The 23,584-nt window shown below is 41.9% G+C and overlaps 1 protein-coding gene across 2 annotated transcripts; it reads left to right on the top strand.

Annotated features, from left to right (window-relative positions):
- Positions 1–23,442, top strand: cds2 (CDP-diacylglycerol synthase (phosphatidate cytidylyltransferase) 2). 2 transcript variants are annotated; one of them, XR_014595627.1, is made up of 14 exons: positions 1–172; positions 5,939–6,081; positions 9,200–9,296; positions 11,092–11,189; positions 11,924–12,063; positions 13,870–13,928; positions 15,031–15,113; positions 16,967–17,054; positions 17,527–17,595; positions 18,047–18,199; positions 18,891–19,010; positions 19,292–19,395; positions 20,091–22,106; positions 22,569–23,442. XR_014595627.1 is itself a non-coding variant. In XM_083979213.1 (13 exons), the coding sequence occupies exons 1-13, from the start codon at positions 101–103 to the stop codon at positions 20,224–20,226; spliced, it is 1,362 nt and encodes a 453-aa protein (XP_083835339.1). In that variant the 5' UTR covers positions 1–100; the 3' UTR covers positions 20,227–23,442. The 2 variants fall into 2 exon arrangements, 1 of the variants encoding a protein (XP_083835339.1); XM_083979213.1 differs by having other exon boundaries at positions 20,091–23,442.
- The last annotated feature ends 142 nt before the right edge of the window (positions 23,443–23,584 follow it).

Raw genomic sequence — 23,584 nt, 5'->3', positions numbered from 1 at the left:
CTCACTGAACCGTAGCAGAAGATCTGTCAGCCAATATAACAAGTGTGTGTGTCGGAGCCACAGGACCTTCGCTGTCGTCGTTCAGCTACGAGCCGCTAAGATGACAGAGCTGAGGCACCGTGGAGCCAAAGACACCGAGCCAGCGCTACAGCAGCAGCCGTCGGAGGACAAGGTAGCTCAGCCTGCACTCAGTCCTGCCTGCCTGCTGCCATTTGGAAGTGATGCTAACGCTAGCTAGCCTGCCAGCTCTCTGGATGTACTGGTGTCAGTGTCTCGGGTAACGTTAGCTAGAGGAAAGGTGATGTCGGTATTCATTAAAACACGGGGGTTTGACGGGCTTTCCCCGGACACTGTGGCTCAGTTAGCTGTAATGTTTTAGCGCCGTTACAAACCGTTGTTGTCACGCTCTGTACAAATCATCCGCCAATTCACTGACATTTTAGACTTGATTGGATGATGCTAGTCGCCGTCTTCCTGGGTGTGTTTTCGTCGCGAAAACACCAAACAAACCACACACAAAAGTTGAAATTGCATTGCATTTAGCTGCACTGTACGTGCCAGGTACAGGCCGATGTTTACAGTCGCTGCACTTTTACACTGTAACAACTTAGGCCAAGTTTGTATCGTCTCCTTTACGTGCTTCTACGTAAAACAACAGTAAACTGTGGAGTATTTGACTGATGATTGGCAGGTCTACGCACAGGCAAGGGCGTAACTTTAGGTTTAAACACTGGGGGGAGGGTTTAAGATTTCATAAGATTTTTTTTGTCAAACCAAAAATAACTCAGTGTATATGTGTGCTCATTTACCTCTTTATTTTTGGCATTTCCATATTCGTTACAGCAGTACCTACAAGCTATTTCAGTCATTTATCACCATTATTTTTTAATGCATTTTATTTAGTTGTTAATCAGTTGTGGTGATCAGCACGTTTATTCTGGCAGGGCTCATGCTTATTATTAATTTATCATGACACAACTTGCGACATTGTAGCTATTTCTTACCGGGCAGATGAACTAATGACAGTTTCAGATTTAGGCAGCTATGAACATAGCACACCACACAACATCTTGTCATTAATACAGTGTAAAGACCACATTTGTTCCAGAGAGAAAAGCTGATCAGTTGACCTTGTGGCTCTTTTCATTATGTTTGTGAGTAGAATATGGGCTTGACCAGTCATGACCAGTTATTGCCCCCCTCCTCCCAATGCAGTTTGCAAGGAAGCTAATCACTCATACAGTATGTGATACCTGTAGTCTGTGGTGCAAACTGTTTGTTTTCCATCGGTGTTAGCTAAAGACAGCACTGTCTCAGCTTGTTTACTGTAGGGCTGCTATCAACCAGTGTGACTGCTGCTGCTATAGTAACAGCAGTCAATCAGCTGTCGACAGGATGCTGTAATGAACTTCAATCTGAAATGCATCATCTGTGCTGTTTACTGTATGTGGATTTAACAGTTTCCCAGTGAATAGTCACATCCGGGGAAGGCTGTGTGGTGGTGATGGAGTGATGGATGCAGGGGAATCTGTCTGGGACGAGACAAGGACGTGATTATGCAAAATTGGAGAACAGCTTAAAGCAGATGGGAGATGAGTTGAAGCATTAGCTGCATCCCCACGACAACCCTCACAGGGGAATGGCTGATTTACCAGTGAGGCTCACTTAGTGCTTTCTCTCAATGTGCTGCTTTTTAATTCCATTTCTCTTGGTTGCATCGTGTTGCACAACACTGGAGTGACTACTTACCGAAGTCGCTTTGCTTTTGTGGTTCTAATGTGGATATGCAAATCATGTAATGAGATCTGAGGCGATGCAAGTTTTAGCACGCATCCCATGAGGTGATGTGGATGTCAGGAGGGAGAGTAAATTAGATATCCCCCGTCAGTGACGTGGTGATCATCAAGAAAAAGAGGTGATTATTAAATCTGCTCTGACCCTGCTGTGACTTTCATATCCGGATGGTCGTTCCAAGGCAGCAGGTTTATAAAATAACATTGTGATTCAGGTGAAGTTGTTTTTTTAATGGCAGTTTACATGCATAGAATTACAGCAAAATTGCATTCACACATGATTAATTAATTCACACTTTGATTAAACGACGTGACACCATAGTGGATCATCTGGCTGTGTTGTTTCTGTCAGTAAGACTCATTCTAAATGACCACCGTGGTCTTTTAAACTATTCAAAACATTTCAGAACAGTTGCTGCTGGAAGATATTTGCGTCTGATGAACTGAGCATGACAAACCTCATCTTTCCCTCTGGTTGAAGGACCCACTCTCCTCTGGTTTTAAAAGCGCTAAAATCCCACAGAAGATGGGCATTAGGTCATAATTGTGTTCATCCTTTCACATGTTGCACGACTAGCCTTTTCCACCGAATCGGAGATAAACAAAAACACTCAGGGTTGCCGCTTGTCTCTCAGAAAGCATGAAAGGGGAGGAGTGTTTATGTGAAACGATCTCCTATTTTTAACTCAAGCATCCTGAATGAAGGATATTGTCTCCATAGAAACCAGCAGGCTGAGAGACGGAGAGAGTATGTGTGTTCCTTGCATGCTTGTGTTTATGTGTGCAATGCTTCTCTATGTAGGTTTTGACAGTTACTTACATTTTATTCTATTTGTCAGTTGTTTCATATATTCAGAGAAAGGTTAGTTACATTTTTAAATGTTGGAAAATGTTTTGTTTTTTTCTCCATTAAGCTGATTTGATGCAGAGATGTGGTGGCGAGTGAGGGAACACTGTTGGAAAGAACATACAGTATGCTCTCCAACATCACTGTTAATCTGTATTTCCATTCTGACTATTGATCAGTTTATTATAATAAGAATAGAAGTACATAATACAGTAAGTATTTCATCAATCAGATAAGCAGCAGTTATTTAGTAATAACAAGAAATGTCAAAATATATTAAATAAATGGCTATAATGTGAAAAAGATCTTGTCAGAAGAAGATTTGTTATTACAACAAGGAACTGAGCAAATAGTTTTTTAGTGGCAGCAATACACTGTGGTGGAGTTAGTTCTGCCTGGATCTATCCACCTTTTTCCGAACGTCAAAAACGTAAGCCTGTTTTGCCGGTTTTGCTCTTCCGGTGGAATTTTATGTTTACGTTTCCATGGTTTCCAATGAAAATCTGTAAAACGCATCACAGCAGCTTTTAACAATGGATATCAAACAAATTGACATCCGTGTTAAAAGCCAGCGTTAATATATCCATGCGTTTACCGCAACTATGACAACGACTGAAAACCATGGAAACGTAAACGTACAATTCCACCAATCCTCATAACATAAAATCACTGTCATTGAAATATAATTATGGGGTGGTTACACTATGATAGTCTTTGTAATGCATCTTTAACCTGCTTCAGAGAGGCAGTAAAGTTCAAAATAAGCTTAGAATAAGAGCTTAGAATAATGCTCCTGGTTCTGTCTTTACAGTATGTTTGACTGGAAGAGTAACGGTGTGGAAAGGGGCAGAAAAACACATATAACAGCTTTGCACAGCAAGACAAAATAACTGAGCAGCTGTCAATAGAGAAGTATTGCGGTGTATTTTTGAGATAGAAAGTTTCCAGATGCAGAACTGCAGCGGTGTCTGACTGTGTAAGGACGAATGTGTGAGACTGAGTGGGCGGCGCAGCGAGTCGGCCATCTGCCGGGTGAGAGCTCTCTGAGCCTAATTTGGTCACCGGCAGCAGAGAGGTCAGTAGGGGGGAGAGTGAGAGAAGTGAAAGGACAGAGCGGCCTGAGAAAACCTCTCTGTTTTCACCAGAGGAGCTGTAACTGCCTGAAACTGCCATCATCTGATGTCGCCATCCTTTTGATGACTGTTACTATGGAGAAGTAGAGAGCAGTGTGTTTTTAACCGGGTCTCCTTCAAGTGGACAGATGGTTCTGAGAAATCAACAATATGGATGGAGATGATCCGGTGCAGTGTTTCACCTCCCACACACAAAACCCTGCACTGACAGCCCTGCTGCTGTTTGCTGAATACAGTATGTCCACGTCTGGTACAGCAATCTCAGGCCATTTGTTCAGTGACATATCAACATTTGTTTAGTACATATCAAATGACAGCACATGGACTACACGTCACACACACATAACACACTGTGGATATGAAAGGACTGGACACACTTCTGAACCACAAGGCCTCAAAGCTGCACTAAATTCATAGTTTACCTTAAGCCCCTCCTGTCCAATCATACACACTAAAAACAGTTGGGTTAAAAAATAACCCAATTATAACCCAACTGCTGGTTCAAATAAGGACAAACCCCTTTTTTGGGTTATTTTAACCCAACAGGTTGGGTTATTCTTTTTGACCCAACTTTTGGGTTGAATATTCAACCCAAGAGTTGGGTTATGCTAACTACAACATTGAGTTATTTTTTACACCCTTAACCCAATGAATGGGTTACTCACTGAAAAATAACCTAATTACTTTAACAACCCAGGAATTGGGTTAGATTCATAGCCTATAACCCTGAAAATGTGTAACACTCTGGAAAAATAACCCCAAAATTTAACCCAACACCAATAACTCAAAAATTGGGTTACAGAGATAACCCAACATGTTTTAGTGTGTATCTTAGCAAACTGATCGCCTGTGGCCATAGAATGATCAATACTTACAACACAAAAAAAATCAATTAATTTGTCTGCTATAACACAAGCTACAGATTTTAGCATTGCCTCCTAACTAGCTCCCTTCTTACTGCAGTGACATAGCATTACTAGCTTATAGATAGACATTGTTAGATCATCATGTCCTTTACCTACAACTACTGTAAACTTGTTACCCGACGTTTCACTAACTCGGTTCTCATGAAGTGAAATTTACTATGGAGATGAGTAACCATTCAAACATGTTACTGTTGGGACATAATGGCATTTTTATTACATTTTTACAGTACCCGTAGCCTCAGTCTGTCAATATTAGCCTACACCTTGCATGTACCCGTCATGCAAATTCTCACTGAAATCTGGAGCAGTAGCAGCATGTAGAGGCAGGGCTTAGCTACCAGTTGATATATGATGTCATTATGTAGTGTTTTGCAGCACCTGTTTGGGAACCTGAAACTTTATTGCTCTTTGCAATAAACAAGTTTGATGATCTAAAAAAAAAAAGCTCAGCCTGAGCAGAGGACTAGAGGACACAAGTGAAAACACCTGTGAACTTCTTGTTGTCAGTAAAAAGCAGCTAAATGAGTTTTTCATTTCATTGTATTTGTGTGCTTTAGTGAGACTAGCAGGATATTTGATTTGAGTAGCATCTGTTTCCACTTTAAGTTTTTGGTTTTGTTGTTACACAATTTTTCACGTCAAATAGTTAATATAATAGTTTAATTATCTTTTTTTTTTCATTTTAGTTTAGTTTGAAGATGGTTCTCTCTAAGGGAAACAAGGTGAAGGATGCGTTGTGTGTTTGTACTGTGAATTATCGTATTATAAATAATAATCCTGAGTCAGTTGCTATGGCAACATGTTTCATCTAAGCCTGAGGTCGATCAGCCGCTGAGTGTGTAACAGGAAGGAGAGACATGTTGTGACCTTATTTCATCATTATTGAGTAATAATAATGAACAATTATTGATTATTATTGACAAGAGAGATTTGTCAATAAAAGCTGTTAAATTTTTTTGCATTTGCATTTAGCTGACTGTATTTGTGTGCTTAAGTGAGATTGGCAGGATATTTGATTTTGAAAAGCACCTGTTTCTACTGACTGTGTACATGGTGAAATGAGGAGCTTTACTCAATTTCCTTCAGCTACATACGCTCTGCTTCGTGCTGCTGGAACAACACACGTGAATGAAATGTCAATGAGCTGCTCTTCAAATGTGTCGCAGTGTTTTAATTTAATCTTAATCTTTACTAAATACATACTCTGTGTGTCTTGTTTCTCCTGTGTCTGTGTGTCAGGGTTCAGACACGGAGCAGAAGGTGGAAAAAGACGGGGTTTCAGACACCGAGGCCAAGGTGGACTCTGGTGTCCCGGAGGTGCCGGTCCCTCCTGATGACACACCCGAGGTTCTTAACAAGGCTCTGTCCGGACTCTCCTCAAGGTACCATCACTGTTAATAATGACAGCTGTGTGTTGATAGTGTGTGTTTAACAAAGTGTCTCTGTAGCAGAAGTTAAAGTAAACTTACCCTGAAGAGAAAAATCGAATGTATTTGTTGATACATGATATGTGTGTGTATAGAGGCACCGAGCTAAACCAGAGATTTGTGTTTCTCCATGACAACACATGAGGAGGTGTTACGGTTCACACAGAATCTCCTCACTATGAACAGCAGATGAGTCACTGAGCTGTGTGAAACAACAATAATAACAAACCTGTCTTACAGTATGTGTGTATGAGTGCAGTTACCGTACACTGTTGTTTTTAAGCTGTAGATATAAAGGTTACTGGGGTACTTGGAGGTGGAGCGGGTAGAGCACATCCCATGTTGGCATGGCCTGAAGCGGTGATCGCTGGTTCGACTCCGGACCGAGACTGATCTTTACTGCATGTCATTCCCCCAGTCTCTCTATATTATATTTCAGTTACTCAGCACTATACACACAGTGAATCAGCACAACACACGGAGGGGATGATGCACAAATAGTCCTGACATATGGAAATAACAGACGTGTTTTCTGGTTTACAGTTTTAATGCACAGCTGTCAGCCAATCAGAAACTTGTACTACAAGATGATGCACGAAAAAGTTTTGGTAACACTTTATTTGACACCTATCTCTATGACGCATCATAACCATACTAGGGGTGCACCAAATGGCATTTTTTGGCCGAAGCCGAATACCGAATAAAATCAAAACGCTTGGCCGAATAACCGAATAATACCGAATAATACTGAATACCGAAAGTGGTTATAAAGTTTTTAAATAAAATATTTTTTTTAACTTAATTTTCAAAGAAAGTAAAAGTTTATTGACTATTCTGACAGTTTTTGAATATTCCGTTGCTCATCAAAAAAGCACAACAAGTAGGGCTGGGTATTGCCAAGGACCTCACGATACGATACGCATCACAATACTTGAGTCACGATACGATACGATATTGCGATATCCAAATTTTTGCGATATATCGCGATATATTGCGATATTCTACGATATTCTACATAGTTCACTGAAAAATGTAAAAGGCATTATGCATCTTAAAATCCGAGTTGTATGTACATCAGACGATAGTGATAATTCATGGGACAAACTGAGTCAAAACAATGTAATTCAAATTATCCATGCCATTTTATACAAGTGCAAGTTACTACAACATATTTCAATTGGATTTAGGTCTGAAACATGATTTATTATTTGAAAAAAAAATTGAAAAAAAAATTTTTTTTTAGAAATTTTTTTTTGAAAAAAAATTGATATTTAAATATTGAATATCGATATCGTATCGCGGTATAACGTATCGCGATATATTGCCATATCGATATTTTTGCCCACCCCTAACAACAAGTTACATAAAGTTTTTCATTTAGGCCTATATCGGCCCATTGTGAGTGCTGAAAGATCTATGCAAGTACATTCCAGAAAAAACCAAGTGTCTTTTAAAACAGTGGTTCCTAACCTTTCTTGGTCAGATTTTTTTTAATTAATCAATTAGGCTACTAGACATTTCAGGCGACCTCATTTGAATTTCAGGCGACCCCACGTGGGGTCCCGACCCCAAGGTTGGGAAACACTGTTTTAAAAGCTGTCAGCCACGGACGGAGTGGGCGACATGCTGTGACGAGGAACTTTCGTTTTAACTGCTGCAGCCGTCTCTCCCTTTCGTAGCCTACTCAGCATGCTGTTCAGGGTGTTTGGTTTTTAAATGATTCCTTTTTTTTCTTTCTTTAATATTCGGCCTTGCTTTGCGCTCATTCCACCGAAGGCCGAATGTTGCTTTTTTTGCAATATTCGGCCGAATATATTCGGTTACCGAATATTCGGTGCATCCCTAAACCATACTTATGTAACGGAGGTCCGCGGGTATGGCCACAGTCATGAGGTACCAGTAAGGAGAAGTGACAGAGTGTGGCGGTTAGCGGTACTGAAGTTAAACTCACTCACCCATAAAAGACGTGCTGACCCACTTGCTAAGTCGCCATTGGCCTCTTGGCGAAACGGTTAGTATCGTCGCCCGCGGTGCAGGAGACCAGGGTTTGAAACCCACTCAGGGCAGGCCAGAACAACATCCGCCACACTTACAATGAGTTATAATGCAGTTATATGCAGTTAGTTATTATAGTGCATTATAACTCTATTATAATACTTGACCTTATAAGCCATTATAAAATGCTCTATGATGTGTTATGCTTATTGTTATACAGCCTTATGATAATTTATGAAGTGTTTATAATGATAGTAATACACGCTTATAAGCAAATTATAACACATTATAACTATACTTACTGTATGCATTATCAATGTGGGCAATGTTTACTAAGTTACTAACAATTATAACATATTAAAATACCTGACCTTATAAGTCATGATAAAATGCTTTATAGTGTGTTATGATTATTGTTATAAAGCATTATGATCATTTATGAGTGTTTATAACTATAGTTATACAGTGCTATAACCATTATAACTCATTATAAGTATGGTTATAGAGATAGGTGTCAAAGTGTTACCAAAGTTTTGAACCAATATGCACCAAGTCTGGTGTAGGGATGGGACCTTTAAATCTGGTGTGGCTGTGGTTAAAGGGGTCCAGTCCAGGGATTGTTATCATCACTTCACTTTGAGAGAGAAGATTTTCTTCTGTCTCTCAGGAAACAGTGTTTGGGTCTTGATATAAATAGTCAGTCAGGCATATTTATGTTGTGGAGATCCATGAGTTTGTACTACTTGGTGCAGATCAAAGTGGGAGGAAGAAAACCTGCTGAATCTGGATCACACATACAGACTTGTACTTATTAGTATTAGTAGTGAGTAACAGGACATCACGTGACACCTGCAGCATTTAGCTGCTTCCCACGCAAGCAATCATTCAACATGCAAGAAATAAAATGACACAACATCTAACATCTCAGACTTGTTTCTCCTTATATATTTTTTTATTTTTTAGGAGTGTTTGGTCTTGGTGGAGGAATGTGCTCCACTCTAGTCTCCTGTGTTTTGTTGTCTTGAAGCTGACGTTGAACAAATGTGTGTGTGTGTGTGTGTGTGTGTGCTTCCCTCAGATGGAAGAACTGGTGGGTACGAGGCATCCTCACCCTCGCTATGATCTCCTTCTTCTTCTTCATCATCTACCTGGGCCCCATGGTGCTTATGATGATTGTGAGTAACAAAAGCATTGATGAAGCCTGGACTGCTCTGGAGTTTGTTTTATTTTATATATAAATATATACGTATATATATACACCGTATTTTCCTGACTATAAGTTGCGCTTTTTTTAGTAGTTTACCTGGTCATGGCATTGCATTTTGAAGAAAAATATATGCCAATCATGACAATGAAACGCTGCTACTGCACCACCGAAAAAATTACACAACTAAACCATAAAGACAGAGAGAACACAGATAAAATGCCACCAATTAAGAAAAAGCTATACTGCAGAATTCAAAGCTACATTTGGTAAGTTGACAAAAGTGAAAGTAAAGTCTGTGACTTGATACACTTGATTGGCTGCCGTAATCCCGGTGGTGCCGGTGTAAACAGAGACACATGGCAGTGGGCATGACGTCATCAAAGCGAAAATGCGAGTCTGTGGCTCTGTGACAAATTGACGAGCGACTGCAGCTGAGCGACGGAGCGTTTTTTCGGAGCGATACGAGCGACAGCGACAAAAATAAAAGGTCCGGTGTGAACACACCTTAAAGGACAATTCCAGGCGAATTCAACTCGGGGGTGTATTTTCATATCATTTTAGGTCTAAAAGAAGGAATCTGAAGATTTTCAGTTTAATTGCTCCTGTTTTGCGGTAGTTGCGTCTGTCCCCGCATCGCCACGGCAGCAATGAATGGGAGCGGATGTAAGTTCCGCTGTTTAGGCTGTTTACATCCCTCAAAGCCGCAATTCTTTCCACAGACAGCGTCAGATGGCTCCTCAAACATGCACCAAGAAGTTTATTTACTTCAAGCAAGCCGACATGTTTGTAAAACTAGATCTAATTCAAAGTCTCCCGGAGTCTCGCGCGAGACCCAGTTGCCGTGCTCGGTGTGTTCAGGTGCAGTGGGAAAGCTCCCGTTTGTGTCATAAACACAGGAATATCAACTCTTGACTTGCTTCAAGTAAAAAAAACTTCTCGGCGCATGTTTGAGTAGCCACCTGACGCTGTCTGTGGAAAAAAATGTACACTTGAAGCAAGTCAAGAGTTGATATTCCTGTGTTTATGACACAAGCGGTAGCTCCTACTGCGCCTGAATACACCAGCACTAGTGCAACTTCGGGCTCGCGCGAGACTCCGGGAGACTTTGAATTACATCTAGTTTTACAAACATGTCGGCTTGCTTGAAGTAAATAAACTTCTTGGTGCATGTTTGAGTAGCCATCTGACGCTGTCTGTGGAAAAACATTGCGGCTTTGAGGGATGTAAACAGCCTAAACAGCGGAACTTACATCCACTCCCATTCATTGCTGCCATGGCGATGCGGGGACAGACGCAACTACCGCAAAACAGGAGCAATTAAACTGAAAATCTTCAGATTCCTTCTTTTAGACCTAAAATGATATGAAAATACACCCCCGAGTTGAATTCGCCTGGAATTGTCCTTTAATACTCCGGTGTGACATATAGTCTGGAAAATACGGTATAACTTTACTAGAGTGAAACACCAGCTGGAGAAAAAATACATGACAGTTTATAACATTCATGGTTTAAAGATGAAGATGAGCTTTAACACACTAATGAAAGATGTAAAATGTAATCTCATGGATTAATGAGATCCCGGCTCGCTAATAACATGCAGGACTGCAGCTCCTGCCATAGGGGAATTCCCTAGAAATGGACCTGCCAACCATTTTGTGTCACTAGGACAGCAGGCCACACAACACACACACACTCACACACATTTACACAGAGCTCTGCTGCTTCATTAGCTTTGCATGTGGTGACACAGTTTCTCTGTGCAGGTCCTCTGTGTTCAGATCAAGTGCTTCCAAGAAATCATCACCATCGGCTACAGCGTCTACCACTCCTACGACCTGCCCTGGTTCAGGACGTTGAGCTGGTGAGAGGACACACACACACACACACACACACACACACACACACACACACACACACACACACACACACACACACACACACACAGACATACACACAGATGCACGCATTTTCCGAACGTGTTGTGAACGCAGCAAATTTCTTGTTTTACTTCTTTCTTATTACTTTGTCTCGTGTTTTATTTTGTTGCAGACTTCCTGAGGTTTGTTTCCTGTCTTAAATCTTGAGTAGACTGAGGATAAATAAGCCAATCAGCTGAAAGACAGTGAATCATCGGTGCTGTTTGATTTTAGCAGTAGTGATGTACGGTGTAGAGCAGAGGTTTTCAGTCTGACACTGTGCCCCCACTCCCTCCCACCCCCTATAGAATATAAAGTCCCAGGAAATCAAAACATGTATCTCCTGTGTCTGTGTAATGACTCAGATTGCAGCTGTTCAGCAGTAACTTCCTTGTGTTTAAACACTCTCACCCTCAGCGCCACCCAGGGGGAGGCACAGCTTCACAGTTTGAAGACCTCTGGTATAGACAGGTAGCAGAGTCCTGACATTCACTGTGCCTGATAAACCCCATGTAGAGTCAAAGCATCATGTGCACTTTGTGCTTAGGAGTGGAGAAATACAGTCCTTGTAGAAAACATGACATGTCTTTGCAGCATATCAGTGGTTTTTCTTCAGGCAGAGTGAATTCAGAGTGGGATTAGATGTGTACATGTGCTACAATCTTTCTTTTCCTCACAGGTATTTCCTGCTGTGCGTCAACTACTTCTTCTACGGTGAGACAGTAACGGATTACTTCTTCACACTGGTGCAGAGGGAGGAGCCGCTTCGTATCCTCAGCAAATACCACCGCTTCATCTCCTTCGCCCTCTACCTCACAGGTACAAACCCCGGAGGGGGAAAAGAAACACTTGTCTCATGAGTGTGAGGAATTAAAAGGTGTTAATGGAGCAGCCAGCTGTTTAGGGAATATTTCTACATTTTTGCAAATTCGCCCATGGCCATAATCCCTATAGTCATAGCAGTAGGTGTGTTAACTTTAATTGTCGGTGCAAGCTGTTTTTCGATCAGTGGGGCAGAGATACAAGCTGCTCAGAGCTACGCTATGGAGGCATATGGTATTTCTTGGTTTCCCCCATCAAACTACTCAAATACACAATCCAACAACTCCAAAACGCTTGTTTGTTGTGACCTGCACATTCACCACGCTATGAAATAATAATGGAAGGTTACGAGACAGAGCTGTTTTCGAGGCAAATGCGTAGCCGGAACTACATCCTAGAGCAGAGAGTATTTGCTTTGTGAGAGTATTTGCTTTGTGTGTCGTAATGTTACATAATTATACGTTATTATCTCGTAGTGTGGTGAATGTGCAGGTCACAACTTGTCCACGAGAGCGTTTTGGAGTTGTTGGATTGTGTATTTGATGTGTTTGATGGAGGAAACCTCCACCATGCCTCCGTAGCGTTAGCTGAGCAGCTTGTATCTCTGCCCCGCCGATTGAAGAATAGCTTGCACCGACAATTAAAGGTAACAAACCTACTGCTATGACTATAGGGATTATGGCAATGGGCCAGTTTGCCAAAATTTTGAACTATCCCTTTAATACTGAGATCACAGTTGCCCTCTAGTTTTGTAAATGTGTCCTACCGTGGTGCTAGCCAGATTAAAGATTATGTCATGCTCCACATTTGTACTAGCACAGTACTGTACATTTTACTACACAGACAGTTTTATGGGCCAAGAGGAGAAACCACATGAGGTACAAGCACCTGAGGTGTCAGAGGGTGACCCAGTAGTTAGTAAATGTCCTCAGGACCAAATAAAATGAATATGTTTTCATTTTGATTACATTAAACTGGTGTTCAGAGGTCAGATATTTAATCTAATGGCTGGTGTTGGTGTTGGTGTTAGTAATCGGGAGCTTCAGGCTCTCAGTGTTTGATGAATTCAGCCTCTCCAGGAAGTAAATATAAATAAATGTTCAGTCACAAATAGGTCTGTTCAGGAAAAGAGACACCAGGTTGGACAAGCCTGTGGTCTTTGGTGTTGCACATCACATATTAGATGAGCTGATCGTACGCGGTTGTCTCAGAGACGCCATGGTAACCCAAGAGGCCGTGCTTCCTGTGCTGCAGGTTGTCTGTTAGGTCCTCGGCGCTACTACAGCTGCTAACTGATGGCAAACAGGATGTGGGGAGGAAGGAAGCGCAGTCACTCGTAACCTCCTGCCAGCTACTCTCAGTATAAAACTGAATGGCCCGGCTTCCTCATGTCTCCTGAAGAAGATAACGTCATCATTCTCCAAAGTGGTTGAATGTGTTCAAAATCTGCAGGAGCTATTTTTAACATAACAAAGAGAAGCTTCCCGAGCTCTTTAGTGGGTTCAGTTTGACTTCTTTTCTCCCCGTAGAAATACTCTTTGTCTCAGATACACCTCGCCCTGCTACATCCTGTCCTCACCTTTGTCTTATATACAGTATGAAAGAAATGCCTGCAGTCACCCCGAGCTCCTCTTTGCACATTAACGCCGGGCTCTGTCTGAAATAGGTCGAGCTAAATTTAGTCAGCGTTTGACCAAAGATGACCTGGATTCTCAATTAATTAATCTCCTTCTCACCGGCTCCACAGCTCCGAATTTGTCCGTGTCCATTAGTTCTCACACATTGTCTGACCTTGTGTTGCAGGTTTCTGCATGTTCGTGCTGAGCTTGGTGAAGAAACACTACCGCCTTCAGTTCTACATGGTAAGTTCCCCCGCAGCCCGCTCCTCCCAGGCCGCCAGCAACGAGTCTGCTGGGTTATTGATGAGGCAAGCACAAACTACAGGCCCTCGAGTAGGTGGAGAAATGGGCTGGAGATCGCTCCAATGTCTGGCACGTGGTTAACACAGAGTGTGTTCAGTTAAAGGGATAGTTCAAACTGGCCCATTGCCATTATCCCTATAGTTTAGAACGGTGGAGCAGAGCTGCGAGCTGTTCAGAGCTACGCTACGGAGGCTAATGGGATTTCTTGGTTTCTCTCATCAAACTCATCAAATACACAATCCAACAACTCCAAAACGCTTTGGTGGACAAATTGTGACCTGCACATTGATCCCGGGACGTTACCAGACAGAGTTCATCAGCAGTTTTTGCATAAATTTACCTCTAAAACAACTGTCGGGTAACGTTCTGTTATTATCTCATAGCGTGGTGAATGTGCAGGTCACAACTTGTCCACCAGAGCGTTTTGGAGTTGTTGGATCTAAAAATAGCTTGCACCGACAATGAAAGATAACGGACCTACTGCTATGACTATAGGGATTATGACAATGGGCCAATTTGCCAAAATGTTGAACTATCGCTTTAAATGTGTGAGCTAGAAAAAGGCGATCTGTCAGTACAGAGGAGGAGACCCAGGACAGAAGAATGTGCCTCTGCTTTTATCTGTGGTTATTGAAGTTTTCATCCAGAGCAGGTTTTTACAGAGCACAGACACAAACACTAAGATTCCCTCCTGACAGCTGAGTGTGTCCACAGCAGAGTACAGCAGCTTCTTACTGTCCAGGAGCAGAAACACATTTTTCCATGAACATTTGAGCTGTAATAAAACTAAACTAATAAAGCTTAACTGGACACATTTTGTCCTGGTACAACCCCTCACTGTGCAGCCACTGTTCATTGTCGACTTCAGGCGGAGTCAGTCCACATCAACTTAAAGTCTTTTTCCTACAGAAATGTCCAGGAAATGTTAGAACTCTCCATCCAGTCAATTATACTTAAATGAAGCTCTGACATAATGATGATGATCCTGATTTCAGCTCAAAGCTAATTTACACTCACTCTCTTGTTAATCTTGTCTCCACAGTTCGGTTGGACCCATGTGACTCTGCTGATTGTGGTGACACAGTCTCATCTTATCATTCACAACCTGTTTGAGGGGATGATTTGGTGAGTAAACAGTCCTTTATCTCCCTTTATAACTACATCAGTGTGAATATCTCTGTGTCTCTGTACTCCTGAAGTGAAATCTAATAATGAATCTGAGGGTGTTTTCACACATGTCTAGTGCGCACCAAATGTTAAAATGATTCAGTTAGTGCAGTTGCTTTCACACCTGCTTTTTGTCACTCGGGACCAAACTTGGAGAGCGTCATGTCTCCATGACTACCGGCTGAAATCTGGAAGCGCTGATTGATAAAACTTTCATGATGGAGACTCAAGTAGGGCCGGTTGTTAGTAGCTCTGGTCATTTATTTATTTTATTGCATGTATAACTCTGTTTGCTACTTCCGGTTGGTTTCCGGTTGCGTTCACCCAGCTCGGCCCCGTTAGTTCCCGGTTAAATGTTAAACACGGGCGGACCTCTGCTGCTGCTGCTCGGTAACCAGCTGCTCCGCGGACCCGAGGGACAGACCCGCCGACCTGTCCGGTGTCTGAGTGACTCAGCGGACATGCAGCGACCGGCTGCCCCGCTGCTGCTGCTTCGTTAGTGGGGACAGAGCTCCGGAGCACCGGGCGGTCTCCCCGCTGCGTTAACCCGTTGTCCCTTTTAGCTCAAACGTGTTGAGTTGGCCTGGCAGTTGGGTCGCACCAGAGTGCGGTTGCTTTCACACATCAACTAGTGCACCAGAGTTCGGCTGGAGCCGAACCGAGACGAGACCACCTCCTCAGGCCGCACTAGTTCTGGTGCATTAGAGTGCGATGTGCTTTCACACTGACCCAAACTGGACCAAATTTAGTGCGATCTAAATTTAGTGCGCACTAACACTGCAGGTGTGAAAACACCCTGAGTCTGAAATAAAGTTATTTACAGTATCTATCTACAGTGCCTTGCAAAAGTATTCATGCAGCTTGATCTTTTCCACATTTTGTCACGTTACAACCACAAACTTGAATGTATTTTATTGGGATTTTATGTGATAGACCAACACAAAGTAGCGAATAATCGTGAAGTGGAAGGAAAATGATACATGGTGTTCAAGATTTTTTACAAATAAAAGATCAAAATGGAACTTTTTGGCCTACATGCTATTGTGTGATGGAAACACACCATCCCCACTGTGGAACATGGTGGTGGCAGCATCAGGCTGTGGGGAGGCTTTTCTTCAGCAGGGACAGGGAAGCTGCTCAGAGTTGATGGAAGATGGATGGAGCTAAATACAGGACAATCCTGGAGGAAAAGCTGTTAGAAGCAGAAAAAGACTTGAGATTGGGACAGAAGTTCAGCTTCCAGCAGGACAACCACCCTGAACATCCAGCCAGAGCTGCAATGGACTGGTTTACATCACAGCATACCCATGTGTTAGAACGGCCCAGTCAAAGTCCAGACCTAAATTCTGCTGAGAATCTGTGGTAAACTGCTGTTCACAGACGCTCTCCATCCAGTCTGACTCAATTGGAGCTGTTCTGCAAAGAAAAACGGGCAAAAACTGCAGCTGTAGATCTGCAAAGCTGCTAGAGACAAACCCCCAAAAGACTCAGGTGGGCTGAATACATAGCACGCCACACTTTTCAGATTTTTATTTGTAAAAAAAAACACCATGTATCATTTTCCTTCCACTTCACAATCATATGCTACTTTGTGTTGGTCTATAATAATGTGACAAAATGTGGAAAAGTTCAAGGGGTATGAATATTTTTGCAAGGCACTGTATCAATTAATTATGGTAACTTCCTACGTAAACATGTTCAGACAGAACCTACTGAATCAGTACTTTCAGCCTCAGAACACATTTCTTGTTTCATTTGGTCTTAACAGTGACTGATGCTCTGTCCTTGTGTGTGTGTGTGTGTGTGTGTAGGTTCATTGTACCAATTTCCTGTGTGATCTGTAACGACATCATGGCTTACATGTTCGGCTTCTTCTTCGGCCGCACCCCTCTTATCAAGGTCAGTTTGTAACATCAGTCTTTTTAATCCTTGTGAAACATAAATACAAAAAAAAACTAAACACATTTTTGTTGTGAATTACTGCCCAATATTTGAAGATTATTCTTGTCTAGTTTTAGGGAGTGTGTGCTGTGTGACAAATCTGTGTCTGGAGCTTTTTTTTAAGGATTAATTTTACTTGCACAATTATATAAACAAGCCAGCAAAATAACTGCAATACAGCAAGCGGATTGTGGGGGTGAGATTTAAAAAACCTGGAGAGGCGTATAGAGGGAAGCTCACCTCAGTAAGCACCAAGAACAGATACAAAAGTACAAGTCCACAGCAGTAAACAGACAAGCAAACATAGAAACATAGAATCAAAACTCAAAAGTCACATATATTGTGAGTGAACTCTGACTTCTGACTCTGGACTTAAAAGTGTTGTCTGCTACATGGTAACGTATTGACCTGGTGACCATGTCCTCTACAGCTGTCGCCTAAGAAGACATGGGAGGGCTTCATCGGTGGCCTCTTCGCCACCATTGTGTTTGGCATCATGGTGAGATGTCATTTCCACTTTACCACGCTCCTTTGTAGAGAAGTAAACCTTTTGCATTCTCACACCACAAGTTTTTCTACTAGTTTCCAAAAAAGGGAACTTTCCCAGACTACAAGTGTTGACATTTTCGTAACCCAAAGCCTCATGGTCTGACATCTAATGGTATGTTTACACTAAATGCAGTGTGAGCTTATATCCTGGTTTCAGTTTATTCTACATATGACAAGAAAACATAATTGTATATAATATTACATACCATCTAGTCATCAGTAACCACATCCACAATCCACAGCCACATAAAACATTACAGAGCAGTTTTCACTTCATTAGTTCTCTCCATGACCTGTAAACTGACATTGACCTGTATAGTGTGGCTTCAGCGTGCAGCAGGTTGGTGCTGCGGCTGGAAGTGATGCAGAGTAACTGAGTCCTGCTCCCCCTTCCCTCCCAGCTCTCCTACGTGATGGCCGGCTACCGCTACTTTGTGTGTCCAGTGGAGTTCAACAACGACTCCAACAGTTTCCAGGTGGACTGTGAGCCATCGGACCTTTTCCAGCTGCAGGAGTACGCCCTCCCCAGCGTCCTGGAGTCACTCACTGGATGGGTAAGACTCAGCCACAGTCTCCTCCTCCTCTGTCATCAGCCTCAATCAGACTGATGCTCCGTATCAGTGGCGTCCTGTAGGAAAATAGGAAACTGCTATGTTGTGCTACTGATTGAAAGATGGAACCACTGTTGCACAATAATGTATTCGTGTTGGGAATTCATTCTTTTTATATCCAGGGTTCCTATGCAAGTATGGAAAAGTATGGAATTTGATTTTATACATTTCCAGGTCTGGAAAAGTATGGAAAATGGAAAATATTGTATGAAAATATATTTTATTTTATTTATCTTATCTTGGTTTGGTCTTATCTGAAGTTAACTATTTTGTATGTGCTATTGTACTTAGCTACAATCTCCTGGGAATTATTTGGTTGCATAATGGCATACACATTCAGAATAATGAAAACAAGATAAATTGCATGCTTTTTTTAATATTATGCACATCTATTTACTTAAATATCACAAATTAGGGTCTGGAAAAAGTATCGAATTTGGAAATTTCAAATGTGTAGGAACCCTGTATATCGGGATCTGTAGTTTCAGTTCATATCCATGATACAATGACTCCAGTCAGGAAATGAAAAGTCAGAAGAAGGCTTCATTAGACCGCCCTGTTTTAAATCACTGGTTGTGACGTGTTGGCAGCAGCTGCTCTGTTTTAATAAACCCCCTCCCTGTTGTCTCCACAGACCACTGTGCGCCTCTACCCCTTCCAGATCCACAGCATCGCTCTCTCCAGCTTCGCCTCCATCGTGGGACCATTCGGCGGCTTCTTCGCCAGCGGCTTCAAGAGGGCCTTCAAGATCAAGGTAGAGACGAAGGGACACCGTCCCAACATGACTCTTAACCCTCAGTCACCAATCAGTCACCATCAGAGTCCCTCCACTCTCAGTCTGCTGTAGTCTGAGTCTCTGTCTGTTCAGATGTGGTGTTGACCTGCTCAAAAAAAAGACCCAGTAGTCCCACATATGCACAGAATGTAGTGTGTATGATGCGTGATCACATACATGATGTGGACATAGATCTACAGTATGTTATGTCATCACTGTTCATGGCTTTTCTATATGTGCACTTTTCTTCCTCCCTCCAGGACTTTGCCAACACTATCCCCGGTCACGGTGGCATTATGGACAGATTCGACTGCCAGTACCTCATGGCCACATTTGTTAATGTCTACATTGCTAGCTTTATCAGGTAACGCACAACATCTGTATGAAATCATGGCAATTTAATAAGTTGTTTTTGGTCTTTGCTTACAGTTGATTATTTCACCTTTTGGCCCATTGGCCTATTGCCATAATCCCTATAGTCATAGCAGTAGGTTTGTTATCTTTAATTGTCGGTGCAAGCTATTTTTAGAACAGCGGAGCAGAGCCGTGAGCTGCTCAGAGCTACACTACGGAGGCTCATGGGATTTCTTGGTTTCCCTCATCAAACTCATCACTCAACACTTCACTAAGCTATGAAATAATGATGGAAAGTTACAAGACAGAGTTGTTTTTGAGGCAAATGCAGACTGCTTGCCGAAAAACTGCCACTGACGGGAACGCGCATCAGCGATTTTGCATGAATTTATCTTGAATACAAGTCATCTTCATAGCGTGGTGAATGTGCAGATCACAACTTGTCCACAAGAGTGTTTTAGAGTTGTTGGATTGTGTATTTGATGAGTTTGATGAGGGAAACCAAGAAATCCCATGAGCCTCCAAAATGTTGAACTACCCCTTTAAAGCAGATAGATGCCATTAAATCCATTCATTACACTTATATTTGTTTTACTGCAGCTTTGTGTACTCTGTTGATAACGTTGCTATGATATAGTTGACCAATCACTGTCCTGGAGTGTGATTTAGTAAAATGAGGGTGTGTGTTTCTCCGCCTCCTCCCAGGGGCCCCAATCCCAGCAAAGTCATCATGCAGCTCCTGGCCCTCCGCGCCGACCAGCAGCTCCACATCTTCAACTCCCTGAAGGCTCACCTGACGGAGAAGGGCCTGCTGCCAGCGCTGGAGGAGGCCGCCGCCTAGATCCACCCGCACCAGCGTGGCCCTGGTGGGGGGGAGGGGGAAGACAGAGAGGAGGAGGGGCAGCACCCACAGGTTCTGCACGGCTCTGGAGGTCCGGGAGACTCTAAGTGCTTTGTGTGAGCGAGAACACATCAAAAAAATCAAAACAACAAAGAAAACCACAAATAACTCCAGCCTTGGGTCATTCCATTTCATTTGGGTACGAGAGTGGCGTGCGTTTGTGTCCACACAGTCTGTGAATCTTGTTTCAGGTTTAGTTAGGAGATTACTGTAACACATTTCCATCATAGACAAATTGTATCTATTCACACTCATGAACAAATGTCGGTCAGCTGTTCATTTCTACCTTCTATATACAGTACCAAGTAATGTGTTAATATTTTACTGTACATTTTTTTTCTTTAATGCACTGCTCTCAACCCTGTTACTCACTGTAATGTTACTTCAGCTGCCCCCTCCCCAGAAATTTAAGTTTTAATTTTCTTTGTTGTGATTGTTTCTATTTATACATAGATGGTTTTTATATTTTCTATGTTCTATTATATCTTAAGGTTGTGTCCGTGTCCGTTTTATTCAAGCTTGTTACATTTTTACCATCTGCCATGTGCATTTACATGTTTGTGTGTATGTCTTCTTCTTTTTTTTTTGCTGTATTTGTTGCCATTCGACATTTCAAAGCCTCTCGTGCTTGGCCAAATCAATGTCATCATGCTGTCATGTGTTGTCACGCAGAAATATAAGATGAACAACTACGTTACACTGAAGTATTTGATGTAATCTGAAACACTGGGTCCAGCTTGTGAGGTGGTGGTTTTGTGCAAAAAGGAGCAGTTTAACAAAGTGGTCTTTATCGTGAATGAAGTCCAGTGCGACAGACACCAGCGCAATCCAGACACACACTCAAGTAGAAGATTGATCCCAGTCATGTTTTCTTTTATTGTTTTGTTTAATTGACTTAATCTGTGTTCAGGTGGGGTTTTTTTATCTGTAAAAAGGAGCTGTTATAGGTTTTATATTTTTAGTGAGGTGGTGAGATTGTTCACCACGGCATGGCACGGTGATGGTTTCTTCACTGCCAGTATCTGCTCCTGTGTGTTGTACCGCCGCCATGTTCACGGCTTCAGAGCAGAACATGTGACTATCACTGGTGTACTTGACTGATTTGAAGGAAACTTTGTCTCTAAGGTAGCCCGTTGTCCCGGTGCATCAGATGTTTAAGTTGGAGGTTGCCAGCACAGTCAGCTGCTGTACTGTATACACACCACCAGTGTTGGTTCCCTGGAGGTTTCTGTTACATGTGTGACACTGGTAAATGCTTGTTTGATTTGGAGGGAAAATATAAAAGCAGAAGCTTCGTTATTGTTGGCTTCATTTCTGTTTTTTAAACTTTCCAAAAGATCGTTTTAAAGGGGCACCACCTGACCGCATCTAACACACAAACATCAGAACAACGACGGTTGTGAATAGGAAAGTAACTGATGATGTCATAGTGATGCAACACAGACTTAGCTTGAAGATTTACCTAAAAGACTGTGATACAATTTATGACGATCACATGGATTTTTTTTTTTTTTTTGAGATGCATTATGGGAAATGCAATTAAAAATACACGTTATCTCCACCTCACCAAGTTAATCTGCAAATGATCATTAATCACAAAGGAACTGGTTGCTATGGAGAACTGAGGGTGCAAAATAGGAGCTTAGGCAAACACTAAAGTATATTTAATGTGCGAGAGTCCATCTCCTCTGATCACTTCATCACATTTGTTATTTTTCATCATTTTGCTTTCTGTCCAATCAGATAACAGAATTCATTTCTCCTCACCACTGAAGCCAAATGAACTCTGGGAAGGGGAGTGAAGCACTGTAGATGTTAATGTTCCTGTGTTCAGTGTTAGAGGAGAAAACACCAGTGTTCATTATAGCTATATGTAGATACACTGCTTCACTTCTTGGAAACACTCTGACACATTCAATTTCCTCTTTCAAAATCAGAACCAGTCAAAAATATTAGTATATATTTTTAAGCAAAGTATTTAAACTTTTTCTAATCCAGAATTTACTTTTGCTCCATGAAGGCAATCGATCTGTAGGAGTTGACATCATTACTTTTCCAGAAGGTATGAACCACTGTATGAACCAAGCATGGCTTTACATGTTGTTTTCTTGTTGAATCTGAATGTCACGCCATTTACATCTTGACTGATGTGACTTCATTCTTGTCTTTGGTTTAACTTGTGTGGCATCCAACCAGTCTTAACTTGGATCTTTCTTACAATATTTATTTTATTTACTGTAAGTAAATCAGACTTTTCAAAGTTACTATATTGTACATTTAAGAAGATGTTTAGAGATATGTTGAGTGTTCTTTGGTATTTTTCGTTAGAGGAATAATTAAAGTATTATTATTATTATCATAGGAGAAATATTGAGATAGCAGAAAAGTATTTTCTCTCTTGTCTTTTCTTGCTGTGGCTTTCGTGCACTTGCGTGTTTTCTAGGCTATTCCCTGATAGCTGTTGTGTGAACCAACTCCTGTGTCGCAGTGCAAGTTGAAGCAATGCTGCAGATACTGAACCTGTAGCGCTGTTGCATCGCCTCCCTTCGAGTAGACAGGACGTTTCCTGAAAGTACCGTGAGGACTGGCGTCTCAGCAGTCGTAAGATATCTCACATTTCTCAGGCTTCACCGCCTCCGTTGTGGTTTCAGTCTTTGAGGTTTTTCATCCCCCCCCCCCGCAGCTCTGTACTGCCATTTCTCTGTCTGGTGTTACAGATGGCCACTAGAGAGAGCTGGAGCTCATGTGGTCGGTTGTATTAGTTGTAACACTGATGCTGCATCTGAAGCAGAAAAAAAAGGTTTTAGCCTTTGTTTCTGCTTGTTTGATACATTCCAGTGCCCCTGAAATAAAAGATTTGCTCACCTCACGTAGGGAGTAAATAAAAAAATCATCAGTGCTTTTTATTGTTTGACGGCGCTCAGGAAACCCTCTGTGCCATTTTTTTAATCAACACAGTGCCACTTTGCTGTTGTGAGTCCTGCCCAGCCAGGACGCTCTAATAGGAATGTATGGGAGTTGTGACTGTCCCACATACTGTGTTAGATTCCCCTCTGTGGACGATTTCTTCTGTTGTTATAGATTCTCTTTAAAAAAAAAAAAAAAAAAAGAAGGAACACCCCTGTATGATTTCAGTATATTATTCTTAAACTGTGCAATGGTTTGTGTTGAGTTGTACAATTGTCTTAGAGCAAACTTGTACCCTTTGATGCTGAAATGTGCTTCGCCTTGGTTCAGAGAAAAATAAAAAGATGTATAAAAACCACATCATGTGGCCACTGTCTGACTGGCTTCTTCC

The sequence above is a fragment of the Trachurus trachurus genome (assembly GCF_905171665.1).
Source record: "Trachurus trachurus genome assembly, chromosome: 9".
Lineage (NCBI taxonomy): Eukaryota > Metazoa > Chordata > Actinopteri > Carangiformes > Carangidae > Trachurus > Trachurus trachurus.
This window is presented reverse-complemented; position numbering and strand designations above follow the sequence as displayed.